This window comes from Protopterus annectens, chromosome 2.part1, assembly GCF_019279795.1.
Source record: "Protopterus annectens isolate FY-2018-M chromosome 2.part1, PAN1.0, whole genome shotgun sequence".
Lineage (NCBI taxonomy): Eukaryota > Metazoa > Chordata > Ceratodontiformes > Protopteridae > Protopterus > Protopterus annectens.
The window spans coordinates 1913864234-1913888319 of NC_056729.1; the positions used below are offsets into that span (position 1 = coordinate 1913864234).

At 37.8% G+C, this 24086-nt stretch overlaps 1 protein-coding gene across 1 annotated transcript in view; it reads right to left on the minus strand.

Annotated features, from left to right (window-relative positions):
• Positions 1 to 24086, minus strand: part of LOC122795067 — a 498483-nt gene that overhangs the window by 83277 nt on the left and 391120 nt on the right. Inside the window, exons 6-7 of the mRNA XM_044063642.1 lie at positions 23514 to 23795; positions 13521 to 14738 (exon numbers count right to left, since the gene is read on the minus strand). Of these exons, the coding sequence (XP_043919577.1) occupies positions 13521 to 14738; positions 23514 to 23795 (1500 nt within the window). The remainder of the gene's footprint in view (positions 1 to 13520; positions 14739 to 23513; positions 23796 to 24086) is intronic.

Consider the following 24086-nt stretch of genomic DNA (forward strand, 5'->3'; position numbering starts at 1 on the left):
TCTGGGCAAAAGGGGGCATAGCTAGTAACCCTGTGCCAGCCTTTCCCAGGTGTGTGTGTGCATGTGTTTGTGTGTGTGGGTGTTTATGTGTGTAAATCAGACCTCAAAGAGTATGCATGTCAGCTACTTGGGCAGGGGCACAAAGTACCGGTTGGACAGAGAGGGTACTGGAGGTTTTGCCTTGGCCACATAGCTGAGATATCAACTGTATAGCTGTGCCAGTGAGAAGTTTTTTTGGGGATCTGATGAAAGATGGAGAAATCATCCCCGGACTGACAGTGGTCTCTGTGTGCCCTTAAGGGAAATTGCACTTATACAAAGAACTGCATCTGGAAATACTGTATGTGTACCTGTTATCCTGCCAGTGTATGTCCCCCACTGTTGCCAGTGGTGAGGACTGAGGCTTCTTGATTACTGGTTCAGTGGTTCATAGGTTCATAGGTTGATACTAGGCTATCTGCCCTAGGGCATTTATAAGCCTAGCCAAAGTGTGTTTGGCTTTCGCCACCCTTTTAGATTTGTAGACTGTGCCTTTGAATAGTAGGTCACAGAATATCACCCCTTTATGGTTAGTTTATTGTGCCTCTGTCTAGCAGGGGTCCAGAAGAGATCCTGGGGGTATACTTATGATCTCCCATCCACTCATCCAGATTTCTCTTGAAGAGGGTCAGTGAGGGGCTCTGCCTAACCTGGACTGGGATTTTGTTCCAGAGTGAAGGGAGTCTCTGGGATATGAATCTGTCCCTCAAGCATGTCCTATTTATTTCTGTGCTGAGGTTTAAGTCTCTGGAGCATGTAGCGCTAAGGGATTTGGATTTCTTGAGGTGAAGCATGTCCATTAATTCTGGGTTGGACATGGCTTTATGTGTCAGGCACAGATCGCCTCTGAGTAGGCGGTAAGCAACTGAGTAAATCTGGAGTTTCTTTAGCCTAACTGCATAGGGCATCTGTTTGAGTCCCTTGATCCTCTTGGTGAGGTATTTTTGGGGTCTTTCCAGTTGCTGCAGGTGTCGGGTAAGGTACATCCCAAATGGGGCATTGTATTCAATTATGGGCCTGATGAGTGATGAATAGAGTGGCACAAAGAACTCTCTTGACCTAGATGTGAATCCTTTCATGATGAGGTGGGCTATATAGAAGGTCTTTCTAACCACTTTGGCAACATGATTGTCAAAGGAGAGATTACTATCTACTTGGGTCCTCAAATCCCTAATTACTTCCTCCGTACATGGATTACCTCCTATGTGGTAGTCTGTGGGCACTTTGTTTTTCCCAAAGGGTATAACTATGCATTTTCTAGCATTTAGCTTCAGGCCATGGCTTTGGCACCAGTTATCTGTCTCTGTGAGACCCTTTTGGACGATGCTTGTGTCAGTCGGAGAGTTTATTATGGCACCCAGTTTGCATTCATCTGCGAACTTGGTCAGCCATAGTCTTCCCGTGTTTGCCTGTACCTCAGAGAAATAAATACCAAACAAGAGAGGTCCCAGGACTGAACCTTGTGGGATGCTACTTGTGACTGGTTTGGAGTCTGACAAGGCACCTGCAATTCTGACCTGTGGGTTCTATCCCTGAGCCAGTTTGCAACCCATCTTGTGACATAGGGGTTGATATTTAAGCTAGTGAGCTTATTTATGATTCCTGAGTGGGGTATTGTGTCAAAGGCTTTTGCAAAGTCCAGGTAGGCTGTGTGGACTACCTTCCCTTCATCTATGGCCCTGGCAACTGTTTCAAAGAAGTCGACCAGGTTCAAGAGGCAGGAGCTGCCCTTAACAAAGCCGAACTGGGTAGGATCCAGTGTCTGAAGGTTTCCGATGTCATTGTTTATGAGTTCCATGATGATATGCTCCATAGCTTTGCAGACCAGGCTAGTCAGGCTTATAGGGTGATAGTTTCCGGGGTCTGTTGTGGCAACTCCCTTGTGGAGCAGGGCCACTGTTGCTGTACGCCATTCCTTGGGTACATATCCTGTGGTAAGGCTGAGCTTGAACAGTGACTTAATGTGAGGGTTAAGTTCATCTTGTAGCTCATGTAAGACGCAACCCGGGACACCGTTCGGTCCCATTGATGCTGTGTTTTTTGCTTTGGAGTGGGCAGCTCTCACCTGATCATCTGTGATGTCTGGGAGGCTACACTCTGTTGGGATGGAGATTTGCTCTTTTGGGGGGAATGGGTGGGAGAAATTTGCACTGAACCTGTCTGCCAGGATGTTGGCAATGTCTGTGGGTTCAGTGTATTTATTGTCATTTTGCACTAACTTGGAGCATATCTGGGAGTTACTGCCCAGGTTCCTGACATAACTAAAGAAGGCCTTGTGATTGTTCTTAGTATCTTGTGCAATTTTTCTTTCGAAGCTGGCCTTAGATGTTTTTATGAGGAATCGTAGCTTCTTACTAGTACTGATCAGAGATGCCTTCCCTCTTATGGAATTTGCTCTATCATGTAGTAGCTTCCTTCTTTTGTTGTATAGCTTATTTATGGCTGGGGTCCACAAGACAGGTCTCCTGCCTTTGGAGGTGTGAGTCTTGGTCTTATTTGGGATAGCATTATCCATACATTCCTGTAGATGTCCATAGAATGCGTTTGTGAAGGATTCTGCAGTTTGAGCCGTGTTTTCCACTGGCCCAGACTTTGAAGGATACCACCTCAGTTTTGAGAAGTGTGAAGTTTGCTTTTGAGAAGTTTTTTACCATGGTTACTTTGGCTGGGGATGGAGGTGGGATATGGATGTCCAGTGAGATTAATTTGTGGTCTGACCTTACCAGTGAGGGGTATACCTCTGGTGTGGAACATAGAGTCCCTATGTTTGTGATGACCAGGTCCAATATGTTTTCCCCTCTTGTGGGGGTGGTTACCAGTTGTTCCATAGCATTTGAGTTTATAAATTCTAGGAACCATTGGGCAAGGGTGTGTGGGCTTGAGTAGTTTACCCAGTCAGTGTTTGGTAGTTGACGTCACCCAATATAATGGTGTTTGGAGAGACCTTCATGTTCTCCAGTGTTCTCAGGAAGGCCGGGTGGGGTTCCTGAGTTAGGGAGGGTGGTCTGTAGCAGGCTAGAAACTGAAAGGCAGTTTTGCCCACTGTTAGTTGCACATGGATGGTTTCCGTTGCTTCGTGCAGTGCTACTAACCTGGAGGTGTGGGTATTTTTGATGTATATGGATACTCCCCCTCCTTTTGTGGTTCGGTCCGAGTTTTGTGGCCGAAAAGCATGGTATGAAGTATAACCTGGTAGTGCTGATGGGACATCAAATTTATTGGCTGGCAGTGGTGGGATCACCACATCACATACTGGATGCAGTGTGGATATTGAACTCCTGTAGCTTTTAAACAGTGGTCACTGAAGAAGATGTTTGTACTCTCAAGCAGTCACACAGTAGACATTCAGAGTTTCATATCACAATAGTTTTATTTATTTTTTTGCTAGCTTAGTCAGGGAAAGCAGGCAAGGATGTCAGCAGAGGAGTGTAGCAAGCTGACAAGGAGCCAGTTAGCTGAGATGATTGCAGCCCTAGTAACAGCTGAATGAAGAAGTTGGGAGGGTGGCCTAATGGTTAAGGTGTTTGCCTTACACACACGAGGTGCAGCATTTGAGTCTCTCAAGGGATAAGTGGCTAGGCTTAAAATGGCTTGCAAGGGCATTTAGTCGATTACTAACCTATGAACAACCAGGCTGGCCTTGGAGATGTACAACTCTCTAAAAATGGACAGTTCAACCTTTCCACAGAGGACTTAAAAATCCATCTGGAATTAAAGAGACTTGAATTGGGGGCCAAACTCCTCTTTACTCACCCTCACTCTTGCAACTTCCTTTCTAAAAAGCCTCACTGTACTGCTGTCTCAGCTACCCCTACTTTCCCCATTTACAATACATCTTACCTTACCTTTCCCCTTTTCGGAGTTATAATACCATATCTGTTCTTCTTTACTCAACTAATTCCCCAAATCCTCTATGACATGCCTACAAAACAATAAACCTTCATTTTATTTCTTCTACTAACCGTATATAAGCTATAAATTGTTCTTGCAAATTTATTGCGCAATATACATAAGTGACTGCAGTCAAAACTGTTACTCCTAGAAATGCAGTCAAAACAGTTACAACTAGAAATTTCCAGCTGTTGGTTTAAAAGTATCCAAACATATTTGTATGCAACTTTCAATATACACTTGTTCTGCAACTGTACATATTGTACATGTATTACATAGTAAGGTCATTTACTATTGTTTCTTTTCTGTATTCTTCTTCCTGGGATTGTGTTAATACCAATATTATATGTAAGAATATTTTAGTGGTAGTAGATTATGCTAGCAGATATCCTGAGGCAGTGGTCCTGTCATCTATTTGGCCGAAAAGGTGGCAAATGCTTTGTTAGAGATTTTCAGCAGGGTAGGTTTCCCAACAGAAATACTGACAGAGGTGCCAATTTCATGTCAGACATGCTGGCTTGTCTGTGAAAGCAATGTGGGGTGAAATACCTAAAGGCCACCCCTACCATTCCCAGACTAATGGTCTGGTGGAAATGTTAAACTCTACACACATTTGCAAACCAGTTTAAGAGGGAGTGGGACAATGATTGCCCCATCTGTTGTTTGCTTACAGAGAGGTGCCCCAGGAATCCAGTTTTTTTACCTTTTGAGTTGCTGCATGGACATAGGGTGAGAGGACCTCTAGATTTCACTCGAGATGAGTTGGAGGCTCAGTGTGAATCCCACAAGGAGTATGTTGTGGCATACATCCTAAACCTCAGGATATGGTTCAGGGAACTCATGGGCTTGGCCCAGAAAAACCTGGAAGAAGCCCAACTCAGAAAAAGGTCTTGTATGACAGGAATGCTTGAGCTAGAGAGTATTCCTTGGGGTAGCAGGTTATGGTTCTCATTCTTGTCAGACACAATAAGCTGCAGACAGCTTGGGAGGGACCCTTCAAAGTGGTAAGAAAGCTCAGTGATGTTACCCATATGGTAGAAATGCTAGGCAGAAGGCAGGGTCACAAATTGTAACATGTTAACATGATGAAACCTTACCATGATAGAGAGTATCTTGTGCTGAGTATTTGCAGTGGATGGCAGGAGGAGTCTGAGGGGGATCTGGTGACAGATCTCCTCAGTGAGGCTCAGACTGACACCTAGTGGAAGGAGTAGCAAGGCATCAGCAGCTATCCCCTACCCAGGACTGAGAAAACCAAGCAGCGTTATAGGAGTTTGTGGGCATGTTAACTGGGAAACCAGGGTGCACCCACCTGGTGCAACACCATGTGGATACAGGACCCCAAAGGCCTTATTAAGCAGGCCCCTTATACTGTGCCTGAGAGAGTCAAACAGACTCTGATGGAGGAGATACAGGAAATGTTGGAACTAAGGGTAATCCATGTGTATAGCAGTCCCTGGGCCTCCCCAGTGGTGCTGCTACCAAAGAATGATGGCAGCACCAGGTTCTATGTGGACTACAGAAAATTAAATAGTCACAAAGTGTCAGATGATTTCCCCATGCCTAGGAAAGATGAATCCCTAGATCAGCTAGATAGGGCTAAGTATCATACCACTGATCTTACCACTACTGATCGTACCAAGGACTACTGGCAGGTGACCTTGACTCCCAACACTAGAGACAGTTCAGCCTTTGTGACTCCTTTCAGCTTGTATGAGTCAACAAGGATGCCCTTTGGGATGAAAAATGCCACAGCAACTTTCCAGAGGCTGGTAGATCATATCTTAGCTGGAGCAGGAGATTTCATTCTTGCTTACCTGGATGATATTGCCATCTACAGCCATTCTTGTCAAGAGCAACTTCAGCATGTCCAGGAGGTGCTGGGCAGACTACAGAGGGCAGAGTTGACCATTAAGCACAGTACATGTCACATAGGTATGGCAGAGGTCTCCTACCTGGGACATAGAGTAGGGAGTGGTAAGATCAGGCCAGAACCTGCCAAAGTGGAAGTAATTCAGTGTGGCCTGCCCTTGTTACCAAAAAGCAGGTGAGAGCATTCTTAGGGACAGCAGGGAAATATAGAAAGTTTGTCTCCAATTATAGTACCATAGCTGCTCCCCTCACAGACCTGACAAGGAAAAACAGGCCAGATAAGGTAGTGTGGACCCCAGCATGTGAGCAGGCATTCCAGAAGCTTAAAATAGCTTTGGGAGGACCTCCTGTGTTAGCCAGTCTGGGTTACAGCAAAGAATTTGTTGTACAGGTGGATGCTTCAAACCATGGTTATGGGGCTGTACTCAGCCAGGTTTCCTGAGAGGGAGAAGAGCACCCAGTGGTATTCTCAGACATAGGCTCCAAGCCAGGAAGGAATGATATGCAGCTGTATAAAAGAAATGTCTAGCCATAGTGTGGGTACTGCAGAAACTTCAGCCTTATCTGTCTGGTAGGAAATTGACTGTAGTTACAGACCACAATCCCTTAACATGGCTACATGGAGCCAGCCAGTAAAATGCCAAGTTACTAAGGTGGAGCCTAGGGTTGCATCGCTATGATATGACAGTGCACCACCTTAGTGAGGTCAGCAATGCAAATGCAGATGGGCTCTTAAGACAGGGTATGTGTTAATGTATTTCCAGATAGGCTCATCCCTCTCAAGCAATGTTTCTCAAGGATCACTACCTTGAGTCTTTGATGGGGTAAGAAGTGTGACAAAGGTGGATAATGCCAGCACAGCTAATTGGAATTTTGTAAATAGCTGTATGTCATTTGTGAATAACAATATGGTTTATATAAGATGCTTGTGTCACCATTGGATTAGAAATGTATGTCATGTGTATATCAAACTGCTGGTACAAGAGTGTGTGTTCAAAAGGTTTTTGCAAAGTGCTGTTTGAAATGTAACCCCAGTGTGCCCTACTGGAATAGAACAGAAATGTACATGCACTATTGTACATGTTTAAATATATATATATTTTAATAGTGGAAACTAGAATACAGGAGGTTAACTTCAGAGAAATAGCTGAAATTAAATTACTTTATGGCTACACAGTAAAAGATGGTATTTTTTAATTTTCATTGCAGCTACAGATGCACAGTCTTCTTAGAACCTTTATGTATTGTCCTCAGAGTGAACTAATTAATACCTCTGAAAGTATAAAGGAATGCAATTGTTTTATCACTTCCAGCATCTACCAAAGATCTGAGGTCTATGTATTTTCACAGGTAGATGCTAAATACTGCCAGCTTCTAGCAGTGGGGGTTTCACCTGGGAGAGAGTCAGATGGCAAGAATGTCATTCTGCAAGCTATCCCAGAAGTAATATTTCAGATATCAGTTTGAGAACTCTCTGACAGATACAGTGCATTCTGGAGTCTGTCTTGGACTTGACAACAACAGGAACCATTCACCACACAACTGCCTTGCTTTGATGAAATAAGTTACTAGGGAAACGTATAACTCTCTTAGAGATAGTCAAGAATATAGCAATGCTTAGTTTAGATATTTTTCTTTCTTTATTTGACACTGTCCTGTAATGTTTTTTTAAATATTTCCTGTGATTTTGAACTCTGATGTCACTGTGATTCTATACTGAGGATTTTCTTGCTCTTTTATTAGTTATTATTAATTATACAATGACCCCCCCCCTGTTAATATTCCAAAACATGCATGCTGATTGGCCAACATGCCCATTGTAAATCCCACAAAATACTAATGGAAAAAGGTCCGATGGCCTGAACTTTTTTCATTGGTATAAAGTGCCCAAAACTTTTTTTTTAATTAAAAAAAAAAAAAAAACTAGCAACAGAGACTTTCTTTTCTCCATTGCTTTAGTTTCAAAGCATCGATGCACTGGGTATGCATGGGAACGCAAGTCCCATACACATGCGCAGTACACCAACACAAGGAAGTAGTATACCACCACCAGCAGAAGAATACTAATGCGCCGTTATACAAATACATTATTTAAGAAAAATAAGTATTTATTTTCTTAAATAATGTCATTGTATAATAGCGATAACCTCATGATTAAACCACGCCAACCGTGGGTAAATCTTCAATATACCACACCACATCATCGGTTATTGCTTAAATATAGTCAAACCTTTCATTGTGGCCGATCTGGCTAGAGATATTTAAGTTGTGAGAGTACTTGCATGTTTATTTGGTGACATGTGGGCCACTCCTAATAGCCTTGCTCTTGGTCAAACTACCATTTTTATGAATATTAATATTACACAGTAAGACTGGACACTCTTTGTTAAGGGCCTTAAATTAGCTGATAAGGAGTTAGTTGGTGGCAATGATAATTACCTTATAGCCTGGGCAAAAGGGGGCATAGATAGTAAACCTGTGCCAATCTTTCACAGGTGTGTGTGTGTGTGTGTGTGTGTGTGTGTGTGTGTGTAAAGAGTGTATGTGTTAGCTACTTGGGCAGGGGCACAAAGCACTGGTTGGACACAGCTGGTGCTGGAGGTTTTGGCTTGACTACTCAGCTGAGATCTCAACCCTATAGCTATGCCAGTGGGGAGTCTTACTTGGGATCTGGAGAAAGATGGAAAAACCATCCCCAGATTGACTGTGATCTCTGTGTGCTCTTAAAGGAAATTGCACTTGATGTAGAGAGCTGCATCTGGAACTACTGTGTACCTGATATCCTCCCAGTGTACGTAGCCTGCTGGTGGCAGCTGGGAGGATTGAGGCTCCTTGATTACTGGTCCAGTGGTGGGTTGTCACACTAAGACAAATAACTTGATCCATATTTTAATAGGCAGTACACAATCTGTAGTGTTTCTTCTAATTAAGATGATCAGTTATTAAAAATATCTCCTTTTCAGCACTGTTTTGTATTTTTTTTTTTAAATAGACTCAGGATCATAGTCCATCTTGCTATAATGTGGAACAAAATCTGCTGCCACTTTTTTTTGATGGATGCTGCCTAATTTCGCTGTGTACATTTATTATTTCTACCATAAACACAACAGTAAAATGGCATGTTAGCCATAGCTCTCAACAATAGCCTCAGGAACTATCGTTTCATCCAACTCTGGGTCCTTGTCTTAACAAATGTGTTTAAGCACCATAGTGGCACCATCTCCCTGCACCACCTTACTAATGTCAACTAACCCTAAGCCTGGCATTGCTCCTAACATAAAATATACACCTTACCTCAGAAAAATAACTTTTGGTAAGACTAACACTGCAGAAAACAGTGAAACACACACCATATACAACAACATGTGCACATTCCTATATCTATCCCCTTTCATCACCCTTATTCTAACCCTGAGAATCAAACTACTGCACACACACACACACACACACACACACACACACACACACACACACACACACACACACACACACACACACACACACACACACACACACACACACTACCACCAAAATCCAAACCTTTTGTCATTAACACCCCCAGAACCACACTTTATGATATGCAACCTGTCTTCTTCATTTCAATGTATGTAACAGTTGATAATATCTGCAGTCTGTAAAAAGTACACTCAGCCAAATTTCCAAACACTTTACTAAGTGACTGATCATTCAACAAAAACAACATAACACATTGACTAATACCTCAGCAACTCTCCTGATGTGAGTGTGCAGAACATATTGCCTCAGATATCATGACAAGACTACCATGTCCATAACCCCCCTTTGGCCCAAAGGTGCACTGACACCATGTACATTAATAAACATACTTGTCTTTGAGTGTGCTATTCATAGTGATTAAGCAGTGACTAATACCTCAGCATCTCTCCTGATGTGAGTGCACAGAACATATTGCTTCAGATATCATAACAAGACTACCATGTCCATAACCCGCCTTTGGCCCAAAGGTGCACTGACACCATGTACATTAACGAACACCCTTGTCTTTGAGTGTACTATTCATAGTGATTAAGCAATGACTAATACCTCAGCAACTCTCCTGATGTGAGTATGCAGAACATATTGCTTCAGATATCCTGACAAGACTACCATGTCCATAACCTGCCTTTCACCCAAAGGTGCACTGACACCATGAACATTAACAAACATCCTTGTCTTTCAGTGTGCTATTCATAGTGATTAAGCAGTGACTAATACTTCAGCATCTCTTCTGATGTGAGTGCACAGAACATATTGCTTCAGATATCCTGACAAGACTACCATGTCCATAACCCACCTTTCGCCCAAAGGTGCACTGACACCATGTACATTAACGAATATCCTTGCTTTGAGTGTGCTATTCATAGTGATTAAGCAATGACTAATAACGAAGATGATTAATTATAATGATTCCCAAATGTGGTGCCGATCAAGCAAGCTGTTCCTCCCAAACATGGCCTTACATTTCTTTCCAAAGAGTTGCAGTCTGTCAGTAGAACCATCACATTGGTAGGTGTTATCCTATTAAGTTATAACCCTATAGCTTTAACAAGAGATATAAATAAATAAATAAATGTTGGATTTAAAAACAGAAAATATAGAATTTTCCTTTGTACATCTCAAAGTCACACTGAGATAATGTACTCATCCATTTGTGTGCTTTTCATCCATACAACACAACAGTAACAGATTCTTAGTGTCCACATACCATGTTGTCCCGCCCCAGTGGGATCCAGGCCATCTTTGATGGAGAAGTCTAATTTCAGCATTAGTGATGTGTGTACAGGTGAGAACAATTATATCTAGATGATATTTGTGAAAAATCAGACATAAAGTATACAGCTGACAATTTATCTGGGAACTATTTCTGCATATATATATATATATATATATATATATATATATATATATATATATATATATATATATATATATGATAAGTATTTCAGCTGGGTGAAACTTGGGGGGTTGTGAGGAAGGGGGTGAAGGGAGAGATGTTCAGAGTACAGTATGGCCATCCCTTCTTCCTTTTTTGTAGGTCTGTCATGCCTGAAGATATTATAACCAGAGGATAGGATTTCACTGTTTGATATGCAAGATTTTAGCCGGGTTTCTGATATGGAGAGAACATCAGGAGAGTGGAGAGATATCCAGGAATGGAAATCAGTCACTTTGTTAAGGATACTACGGATACTGAGACCAAAAATTCCCAGTTTTTTATTGCGTGTGTGGTATGTAGTTGGGGGTTGATTTGAGATGAGGCAAAGGCTACTGGACTGGAGAGATGAGACTGGTAAGAGTTAGGACCAGGACTGGGATGAATATTGCCTGAGCAAAGCAAATTAAGTAGGAAGGAAGTGGTACTTATGAAAAGGAAGTGAAGATCATATGGCCCGATTTTAGGTTTTGAGGGGAGAGAATGTGAAAGAGAATATTTAATTTTGTAGAGATGAGCAAAATGATGAGAACAGAGAGAGGGTGATAATGGGAAAGAATAAGGTTTTGGATCAGGAGAATGTTGGTTTGGAAGGGTAGAGCTGTGTTATAGGATTGGTGGAGAATGGCAATTTGGTATGTAGATTGACAGAAATGTAGGCATTGTTAAGGATAGGGATAGATGAAGCAATTTGATAAGAGGGGTGGTGGGGGGTAAGAAGTTAATCAGGAGAGTGAGGAAAGAGAGGTAGCAAAGTAGAAAGTAAAATGTAAAGAGCATGTGTTAGAAAAATATGCATTAACATATGTGTATAGTGCTTATTATAAGCAAGTAAGATTAAAACATTTTTATTCTATTAGTTCTAAACAGAGGAAAAAATATGCTTAATCTTTTCTCTGCTCTCTCTTTGGTGCACTCGCCCTGGTTGCTGGTTAGCACAGCAAAAAGGAACTGTGATTTAAAAAAAATGAAATGAGAAGCAGGTGAGGTGATTTCGGAAAAGGTCAATTAAATGAAGAATAATGATGTTTTCTGTAGATCCAAGGAGCATGTTAAATAATTTAAGGAAGAACAAATATTATAACTTTTATTTGTGACATTTCTACCACACATAAATAGCCTGTCAGAAATTATTAGTGGGGGTGGAGTGGCCAAAGTGGATGTATAAACGTAATTGAAGTGGGGGTGGATGGGAATGGGGGTAGGATATCGGGTGGGAAATCATAGGTGAAAGAGTAAGGGAATGTGGTTGGTGGAACAAACGAAGGGGAGGAGTGGGGGGAGTGGCCAAAGTGGATGTATAAATGTAATCAAAGTGGGGGTGGCTTGGAATGGGAGTAGGATATGGTAGTGGAGTGAGCCCTAGTGTAGCTTATCATTTTACTTGGAGGTATTTCAGCTTTCACATCTAGATCCATTCCACAGGGCTACCAATTTCTGACAGGGTATTTATGTGTGGTAGAAATGTCAGCAATAAAAGTTATAATATTTTTTCTTTCATAAATTAATTTTTTTCAAATACAGAATGCCCAAAAGTTCTTTTTTATGAAAGAGATTGGCTGATTTTGTTTCAACATTATCTGATCCGATATGGCAACTCCTAACGGGAACAGCCAAAAGAAGATGATGATGATGACTATCATGCAGCAGAAATTCATATAAATAGTGAAAACAATAAAACTGTAACTCTGAGGGTTATGATTGGCTTGCCCATCATAGCACATTTATTATGAGTTTGAGACACGTATGTCAAGAAATTCACCTCAAGAGCAAAGTTCGAGAAGTGAATCTTGGCATCTGTGTTGACAGTACATAATTTAGGATTATGAATGATGCACTGATCATAATTCATTGTAGTGCATGGAGCTTTTTCTGCTCTATGTGCTACTAGTTACAGTGAAAAATTGTGAAGTGTTTTGTCAGCTTTCAAAGCAGAAACACAGATGCTGTGAGAAAGGCTGTATAATGTTATACATCACATTTACACTTACCTTTCACGCCTCTCCACTGTCCCTATTTTTGCAGAACGTCCAGATTATTGCTTCATAATTTTGGTTTGTTCCTCATAAAATCTGTGGTTTTGGACAAACTGCTGAGGATTGAAATCACTAAATAATGATTTCACAGTTTGTTTTTCTTCAGAAAATACATGCAAACACAAATCCTGTTATTTATGTAATTTTCTAAGTTCATTACAGGAACTTAGGAACACATTACTGGAATGGAGGGCAAGCAGAAATTATTTTTTTCCTGATTTGTCATTTGCTGGTCAGTATAGGCAGAATTTAATGCCTAGTGTGGGAATTATCCTTATCAAATTTAGCAGGAGGTGCTTATCATTTGTTAAGGACAAGTCAAACATAATTCTGGTGCTTAACTGGTTTGATTTTTTTCTGAATATCACAGTGTAATCAACATACCCCATGCACTACAAATGTTTTCTAGTTAGGTGTTACATTTCTTTACCCACACACGCATACACACACACACACACACACACACACACACACACACAAACACACACACACACATACACACATGCACACACACAGATAAATGCACACTCAACCAAAATTTAGAGTTTTTACAAATATCCTGTAATCAAGTTCTGTATCATTTTCAGTAAATTTACTTTTTCTCTGTGTAAGTTTTGTTATTCATGAATCTTCAAGTCTAGAGGCAAACATATCTAAATTGCTGTACTGTTTATCCAGCAAAGAAAGTATGAACACAGACAAAAATAAGAAAAGGCAGTATATATACTTACTGTTAATAGCCAGTGCAGTGGTTCCAAAGCCTGTAAAACTCAAGGTTCCAAACATATAGACTGCGAATGCTGAGCAGTGTTTTATAATGAAGCTTTGGTTTCTTTGCCCGAGTTCAATCTTTGCCCAAGCATAGTCACTCATAGGAACATTGCCTTGTATGCTGGCATTTGAGAGAATATTGTTGCTCTGCAGAATTTCAGAAATCACTGATGCTTCAGCGATCAGCTGAATATAGTTATTGAAATTGTTTTCTGTGTTGATAACGTAGGAACTGGAAAACGATTCAAATGGAAGGATGTTCATTACAAATGGATCAACTGTATCCCAATTGTTATATCCACCTGTAAAGGTATACATTACCATGACTGGTTCTGTGGCAGTGAGGTACAGAGAGGAAGATGAAGACAGACTGATTGTTGTACTTTGCCCTTGATGAAGTTCTATACCGTTACTCCAATTTCCAGTGCTGTAACTTATTTCAGTTCTTTGTGAAGCTACAACAGTAACAATATCTGTATAACCTTGAACAGCTATGGACGCTACTAGGAATTTTTTCCCCCATTTATTTACAGGAAGCAATTGTTCAAACATAACATCACAGGCACCATTATACCTGTCACAGCTGTTTCCAGACAACACAGCAACAGGATACTCTGACTGAATTCTAGTTCCAGTTAGGATAGTGGTACTTTGTAACTGAATGACATCAAATGCTGATAACACCAGAGTTATGTTATCTCCTGAATTGTAATTTATTCCATTATACATGAGAGTACCTGAAACCGTCATCAGGAGTTCATTGGTCTGATTATAGTTAATGACTGCAACCTCTGACATCCCATAACCTCCTTTTGGAGCAAAAACATAATATTCTGTACCAAGGATATCCACTGGGAAAATATCAGCAGAATCTGCTGTTGCTGGTTTATAGCTAAATGATGATACAGTGATGGGTTTGTCAGATCTTACAATGACTGCGTTGTTAGAAGATAATATGGTACCACGGAGTTCTGCCCAAGCAGGAATATTGACAAATGATGTTTCTCCTTCGCCAAGTGTGAGGGCAGCTTCAAAACTTGTGTTATATATCATAACCTGAATAGATGTCGATGGACTGAGGGCAGTGATTGCCAAGTTGGAAACCTGTAAATCTGAATTATCATAGTTCTGTACAAATGCTGTAATGAACTCTGTTCCAGCACTGCTCCAAGAGAAGTCTAAATAAAACATAAAAATGTAGAAACATGGTTAAGAAGCAAAACCATTTATGTGCAAAACACATTTATTTTCTTATCAGCAAAGAAAGTGCTATATATTTATCCAAAAATTACAAAACAAAATTATACCTGAAAATATAAAGTAAATCATGTATTATCGCTTTTTTTATCTAGTTATATGCTTCATTTTTTCATTGTATACCTGAACATGACTAAAGATGCAACGTCAGGAAATAAGTGATTTTATTATAACTAAGTATGTCATCATTATAAAGATAAATAATTTGAATGTAACAGTAAAATGCTATAAAATACTCATTCATGGTATTTTGGATTATACATCACGTGAAGAAAATATTGTTGTCTACCTAAAAATAATTTGAAAACTGGGCAAAAAGAGTTCAGCATCTACTGACTATCTATGTTTTAGATATGAACTGATGACAATAAACTCATCCCTGAATGCATCACAAATAAATTAATGGGTTGATTCAGAAGAGTTACTTTATCATAAATTAAGGCTTCGCCCTTCAGTCTGATTCAAAATTTTGAACTAGGCTGTAAAATGTTATTGAATACTAACTCTGATTATCATGATTTATTACATGTACATGCACTTCGATAAAATTAGATAGTGTTCATATAACTGATTGCAACAGTTTACTGCTAATGGCAAGCCTCCGTTTAACTTGTCCTTTAAGATTAGAGCTGCTGTTTTAACTGGCAGTTAAACTGCTCCGATGCACTTCCCACAATAAGTGTAAATAAAAGACTCAGGGGAAGATGCAACCTCCTTAAAAATATTTAATGCAAAATTGTAGATTTTAGATCAGATCAGAAAGTGTCTTGCTGTTGCATTTTATTCTTTCAATAAATGAGCTGGAAACATAAAAGACTGAACCCACAGTGACTCTCTACATAAGAGTATATGCACTGACTGCTGTATTTCTAGGTTAAATGCATTAGTAGCAATGAGCCCTTTCTTATTGCCTAGAAAGATAAGATTTCCACTTTGCCTTCAGGTAGAACACTCCACATTAAAACATAAATATATGTGATGATTTATTAGTGATACCATAGTAAGTAAGCAGCTGTGCTTCTAAAAATGCACATTGTTTTGTTTACCCAGAATGTGTTACAGATGTATGCAAATCATTGCCTGTACCTATCATGGTATCATTTTATGGACATGAACACAGAGGAAGACTGAGTAAACAGTGAAACTAAAGGATAAAAAAACAGGCTATAATCTTTTCAAACTGCTTGCAACTTTAACATTAGGAGTATAACTAGAGATGGAATTAATTTTAAAGCCAAGATGCATAAGTGGTGTTGCAGTTCTCTGTAAGTAATTGAGTCCTAGCTGTGATAAAAGTCATCATTGCTCACTATGTACAGAGGTTGCCATAATGGTTAAGGTGTTTACCTTATAGACAGAAGGTGTGGGGTTTGATATTAACATTGGATAACTGGTAGGCTTAAAATGGCCTTCAAGTGCAGTTAGCCTAGTACTAACCTATAAACAATGGCTATGATTCTGAAGGATTGCATGCATGTTTGCAGCCAGTTTACTGTGTGTATGCAAGATGAATCCCACAGCTCCTTAATAATATATAGCAAAGATAAATCAGTGCAGGGAGTTGAGCTTATAAAATATTATGCTACCGGGTACAGCAGGTCCTACGGGAGCAGCAGGTAATACTGAGGTGTAACCACAGATAATGACGTGCACAAACTGAGCTCATCCCTCTGGATGCAATTTGATGAAGTTCTGTGTGATGTTATGCACACAGCAGTAACAAGAAGAAGTCATAAAAGACCCTGACATGTTTATTCAGCTATTTTTGACCAACTAAAAGGGTAGAAATGGGAATATGGAAAAGTGATGTAAAGAGGAAAGGAAGTAGATGGTACATAATGAGGTGAAACCTTATGAATGAGTATGATGGGGGTTGTGAAGATGGGTTAGAGTGTTTTGTTGCTCAGTTGCTCATTTTATATATATATATATATATATATATATATATATATATATATATATATATATATGTGTGTGTGTGTGTGTGTGTGTGTGTGTGTGTGTGTGTGTGTGTGTGTATATATATATATATATATATATATATATGGTCTCACTTCATATTACTGAAATGCTGAAATATTGAATTTCAGCAATTTGACAGTAGACAGCCGAAACCATCACAACACCGACACTTCACAATCACGAAACCAAAACATCGAACAAACACAATACAGCACACAACACACAAACCATAACACCCACACCACAAAACAATTAAATACAACAAAATATCACACAGATACACACCTACACTACACAAATGCAGGGGGGCAAGCCCACTGCAACCCCCACCCCCTACATATATATATATATATATATATATATATATATATATATATACTAATTCCAAGATCGCACAAACAGTAAAGAAAAAATAATCACACACAGCCAACACACACACATTCATACCTCCACCTCTTTACCCTAACCCACTCGTACAAGTTAGAAAAACACTCACACACTCATATACCTCTTACTTACCTTACAGTACTTTACACATGGCCACCACTGCCTAGAGTGCATGAAATGTGCACCATTTTACTTTAGATACTTCCCATAAAAATGTAAAGAGACACACCACACAAAGACAAAGAGACATACCCATATTTAGAAACACTACAACACTGTTTTCTATGCTCCTATTGGTATTCTGACAGTTGGCACTTTAAGTTACAGTAATGTTTTTTTATCCCAAGCAAGTCATGGGTGAAGAGAAACACACATCATGTCTATGGCTTAAAATTCAGTATTTTGAAATTCAGCATTGTAAGCTTTCATTATAATGAGACTCAGTCAGATGAGTTTTCAGTATTTTGAAAATTACGTATTGTGGTCTCAGTCAAATTAAATGAAATTAAGTATTTTGAGTTTTCAGTCATGTAACATAGACCCCAGCCTATGACACTGATTGTGTGGGTGTCCATGGTGGTGGTGGTGGTGGTGTCGTTTCCACCAGTGATGGGTAGGAAGGCCTTGCTGGATGAATGGGTGCAGCCCTAGATGCTGTTGCATATAAATGTCGAATACATCGAGAGAAACAAAATAAAAAAATAGATAGCAGAAAAGATAGCATGAAAGGGAAGGAATGGAAGTACACATAATATGATAAAATACAACTCATACTTATCTTTACTATGATAACATTACACATATAATTCTCAATGCAGCAGTAAGCACCCCTACACACAAGCAATGATGGCATTTTATTCAAATCATCAAGAAATTGAACTCTCATACACGTCATTCAAGCCAGACGCCAAAGCTTTAACATACTGAGATAGATGAACAATCAGTTTGAAGGCTGCATCAAGTATGGCTCCCTATTGAAATACACTCAAAATACCCCCAGCCAAACTTCTATACATATATACACACACACATATATATCTATATCTATCTATCTATCCATCTATCTATCTATCTATCTATCTATCTATCTATCTATCTATGTGGATTCACTTTATAATCTCAAAATACTGAAATATCTAATTTTAGTATCTCGAGACTATAAAGCCAAAAAATCAAAAACCCGAAACTTTAAAACCGTGAACTTTCAAACCACAAGCATCACGCAAACATAAACACAAATACACCTACCTGCCGACACTACAAAAAAAAACAAACCAACACACACAAACACAACAAAACCAACACACGCAAACAATTTTGCTAAAAGCAGGAGAGCAAGCCCCCCTGCATCCCCCATGTGGGGGGGTTGCATCCCCTCACACCCCCTACTTATATATACTAACTCCAAGGTCGCACTAAACACACAAACATAAAACTCACCACTACACACACTCACACATAATAAAATCCTACCCAATACCCTTACAAAAACACCACTTACCTCAAAACCTAACTAAATCTACAAACACTGCATGTCACGTATGCGAACACATAATGGCGAATGCAACATTTCTGCATTTGCTATTATACAGTTTCACATAAATGCACTTTTGACTTCATTGTCTTTTCCCAAGAAATTTTTATTAAGATTTGAATAAAGAAATAAATTACAATAAATGTTCCATTTTTAACAATATAGAAAAAAATAAAAATCATTCAATAATTAACTAACAAAATAACTATTTAGAAATGATGTTCACATTAATATCAAGCAAGTATAAATCTATTCGTATACAATCAAATTTTTTCTAGCAAGTTAGATAATTTTTTCCACATATTGATTTAATTACTTTTCTATTAGTTCTTGACTTAATGGTCAAAAGTTCCAGACTGCAGACTTCAGTAAGAAGTATGAATTCTTGAAAAGTAGGATATGTTTCTGATTTCCATTTAGATGCTATTATTTTCCTTGCTACTGCCAATATGGTCCATAATAATGTGTATTTGGATTTTTTGACACTGTGATGTATTGGAGTGTTAAATATGATTAAAGATTTAGTGATCAAAATATTATCTGTAAATAAGCCTTGAAGAAAAGTATTTATATCTTCCCAATATTTTTTTTAGAAGTATACAGTCATAGAACATATGAGACCAATCAGCTTTCAATACTCTTTTGCATCTCCAACAGTTATTAGAATTCTTATTGATTTTGTTTAGAATATGTAATATAATACAGGATAAGTGCATACATTTCTAGGTATATATTTTCCACTTTAGTGAAGAGGTAGTGTAATAGGCTGATTCTAGTATGTTTTGTTTGTTTTGGTCATTTGGAGTATAACTATTAATTGTGATGAAATACTCCCAGTATTTCTCAGTGTGAGAATTAGTTTCATTTCTAAGTATTTTATAGAAAAATGATAGTTTATTTTTGTCTGTGCTAACATTTTGAATTAGTGTAGTCATGAATAAAATTATTTTAGGTATTGGATAAATTGAATGTGAAAGCATTGAATCCAAAATATTTGTAATGCATTGTCTACGTTCCTGTATGCATAGCCAACAATTTGTGTCTATGTCATACTCAATTTTTAAAATCTTCAGTAGTCATTATTTTATCCTTATTTATTAACTGAGACCATAAATTAGATTTTTCTCTTTAAATAATAGCATTTTTGTATAATCTGATGCAACTATTAATCCTTGAGTAAATGCAATTGGATAAAGAAGAAAACACCATGCTTTATAATTAGCAAATTTAAAAATAAAGTTCCTAAATGTTTTTAGTATGAGAAACAAATAGTTTGATTTATATAACTTAGATGTTTGTACTGTAAAAAAAGTATTTTAATATCCACAAAATAGGATTATTATTAGTGCTTTGTGGTTATTTAGTGCGTTAGAGGAATCCCGACCTAATGAGATTAAGTATTGTTTCCATTTAGAAGAATATTTATTATTAATTAAAAGAGAGACTGAGTTAATATTCAAGGATATAGCATATAATTCTAGATTAGGAAATGTTATACCTCCATTTGTCCAGTCGTTCATATGATGTTGTAATGCTATTCTGGATTTATTAGGGTACCATAAAAAATTTAATATCAATGAATTAATTCTTTTAATTATTGTTTTAGAAGGAATTAATGAAAGTGATTGGATAATATGAAGTAATTTAGGAAGGATAATAATTTTTATGATTGAAAGCCTTTCATCCATGGAGAAAAGTAAACTATCCCATTTTTTATAGAATCTTCTATTTTGTATAAGCAATTATTAAAGTTTAACTGAATGATGTTTTTTATATTATTTGTAATTACTATTCCTAAATACGTTATCTGATTTACCAATATACAAAAATAAAACAAAATAAAAAAATAAATTAAATCATTGCTACCAAAGGGAGTGAAAATTCACAGTAAATCTGTCTAACAAAACTCATCACTAAATAGATCTCCAGCTTAATCAGAATTTATTTTTATGCTTTATTTTATGCAGCTTAAGAATGTACATAGACTAAATTGGGCACATTAATATTCCTCTAGTCAACATACTGCCAACAGATATAATTCTGTACGATAATATTGACTCATGTATCAAAACCACAACCAAGACTGTCTTTATTCTGTGTAGCCAGTATGTGGAATTCATTACCTAAACATCTACAATGAGAACAGAAGGCAAAAACATTTCCAACCTAGTTTAAAAATCGCATATCACTGGAACTATACCATACGTAAAACATACATAAAACATTCTTAACAGCTACCTTTAACTCTTTAAGTCATTGCTAGCTATATTTTTTTCAGTTGATATAGATCCCAGTCCTTATCATCTTCACAAAACTAACTTAGCTTTTTGTCATTAATTGAGAAACTACTCTCTTCCTTCAATGACTTATCTCCCGATAAAATTATTCCTTAGTTAACTATTAAATTTCTTTTTTCTTTAACTTATTAATAACTTTCCTCCAACCTTTCATGGGCAGGGGTAGGGGATAGTATTGGCATAATGGATAAGAACTTTACCTCACAGATACAAGGTACAGGGTTTGTCTCTGACCTCTAGTCATTAGCTGAGCTTACAAAAGTTTGCAGAATGATAGCCTAGTATTAATCTATGATATATCATTTTTCTCTGTATATATTTTCATAGATTATTATCACTGCACTTATTGCAAAATTGTGCCTGCAACATTATATTGTCACTTGGAACATTTTGTTTTACCCATTCAATACTGCTACTTAAATAAGGTGGATATTTGCCATAAGGAGCTTTTTTCCCCTGGTGCCTCTGCTGAAAGGACTATCACAGATCATTTGGAGTTTGGACTATATCCATTAATAAATGATATACAAACTAAATAATAATTCTGTCTTTGCTATTATAGCACATTAATGAAGTCACTGAATTTCAACACCTTTCTAATAACACTACCTATATAGTAACTGTTAAATGATTATTTTACTGATGGTTCAGTGTACACCTCCAGTGTTTAACTATTATTGAATGGATTTTGTTAATCAAATTTTACAGATGTGGAATTTTTTGGTGCATTGACAGTCATGAAACACATATCACCCACTATCAAAAAGATTATCAGAATTACTAAACCGATACACTTCCAGCTGAACTCTCTCTTACCAGCAGTTTCTCAGTTAATTCAGTGTCATAGATGTTCTCTGTGCAAAGTCTTTCTGTTGTTTCAAAGACCTGCCTTCTTTGGCTGTGTTAATATTGTACACTGATGTAGTTACATGGCCAATTAAGTCTTCTTTCTGTGGTTCTGTTTATTAGCTACATTTTGGAGTATTACAATTTCTTTTTTATTTTGTCATCCGATAACTTTATTTCCAAACATTTGAAGCAATTGATTAAACTTATGTCTGTTTTGCTACTATATTCACGACAGACACATGCTGGCAAATCTTGGTATCAGCTATTCATCAATGCAATGGTTCAATACTTATCTTTCAAACTGTGCTTAAAGGGTGTGTTGGTTAGATACTTATCCAGCAACAAATAAAAGAGAGAACAAAAATAGATAAATAAAAAATATATAGAACTACAATATAAACAAGGAAGATAATGATCATTATCCATAATAGATAATAACACTTTTTGCATTACAGATCTACATTGCTGTCTATATATCTTATTTTAATCAACCACATAGCTGTTCTTATAGGTGAATCGGTACAGAAAGATGTTCCAAAAATCATTAAAATCTTTTGCATCCTACGAGTCTTTAAAAGCTGACCATTTCTTATATTCATATGCCATAAATTGTTTCATCATCTCTACAGGCCCACATTTCCTCTTTTTAAAAATAACTACTATTATGATTAGAACAGTATTGCTAATCTATACCCACTGCACTTTAGTAAGCAGGAAATGGGGGTCTTCCAGTCCTAATAACCAAAAGGTTTTGTTATGCATTGGGGTATGTTTTATCTAGTAACCTATATCTCTGACCACTTATCCAGAACTTAATATATAATAGTATCTTAGCTGATCTGTTGAAGCACTATTTCTGTTTTTGTTCAGCTTCCTTTCAGGCATATTGTATGTTTTGGATTTTTGCTGGTGAAACAGAGCTCTACCACTATAGCTCCATGCTTAGCTGAATCATTTTTTGTGGACAATCATTCTGCATCTATGTGAGGTTTTGAGTGTTTTTCTAATTCTTTCCCACATCCCTAAGACATGCAATAGATGAGTTGGAAGTGCTGTAAATTCTATAAGTCTGTGCTTGTGTTTGTGTGGGAGGAGGGGTGGTTGATAGTAAATGAATGTGATACTGAAATATACTCTGTCTGTACTTTCTGCTTTAATGCACATCCTTGCATAACATACACTGGGTTCCATATTCTGCTAATGTCAGACATAGGTAAATGTTTCCATTGTTACTGATGTTATAAGGCTCACTGCGTTGTCTGTCTGGGCTTCTCTACAGTTGATTATGATTAAACTCCTCCAGCATCAGTAGCCCAACAATAAATAAATAAATCAATAAAACATCTAGGAACTTAACCATTAATACAAAATCATTGACACTGCACCAGCAATGATTCATTTCTTTTGGGAGATTTCCAACTTCTTTAAGATGGTACGACCATGAGTTTGGCAAATATATACAAGTCAGCGTGGCATGGGGGCTTTCCTCCATATTGATGGCAGATTTCTCCCTCCTGCAAAACCAGTTATAGTTAATTGCTTTGCCCTTACATTTTGGGTATTATATTGCATCATTTACAATGTCTGAGATTGTGCAGATCAACATTTCGTAATAAATATCTACCATGTTGATGTCAAACAATTTAAAAAATTATGAACAAACTTACCAAAATGTGTAAATTGCTTCAGCATAGGAAGGCATTGCTTATCTTCAAACACAGCCTGAATTGTTAAATTGTAGTCAGAACTGACATACGGTCCGGTAAATACTATAGAAGATCCTTGAACCACTATCTCCTCCACGACAGCTGGGTTATCAGATTTTGTGAGTGTGATTATGTAGCTGTACACACAGTCACCGTTAGTCCAGTTAACGAAAACTGACCCATTAGTCATAGAACGTACTGTTACACCAACAACTTCACATGATAACTGACCTAGGAAAGGTACTGGGAAAGAATATATAATAAATGCTTAATATTAAAATAAGGTATCATGTTAAAGTGCTTTATCAATAGCATTTGCAAGTAGTATTCAAATTACGTTGTACACTGTAAAAATCTGAAAGGTGAACAGTGTTGCAGTAATCATATAGTTGTAATGTCAAAGAGGGACTGACATACCTTAATCCAGGCTGATGAAGCAACACAGCAGAAAAAATTATAGCAAAGTGGTTCATCCCTATGGAAAGTGATGTTGCTTAAAAAGAAAACTATAAACACCGATGGCAAATATTCCCT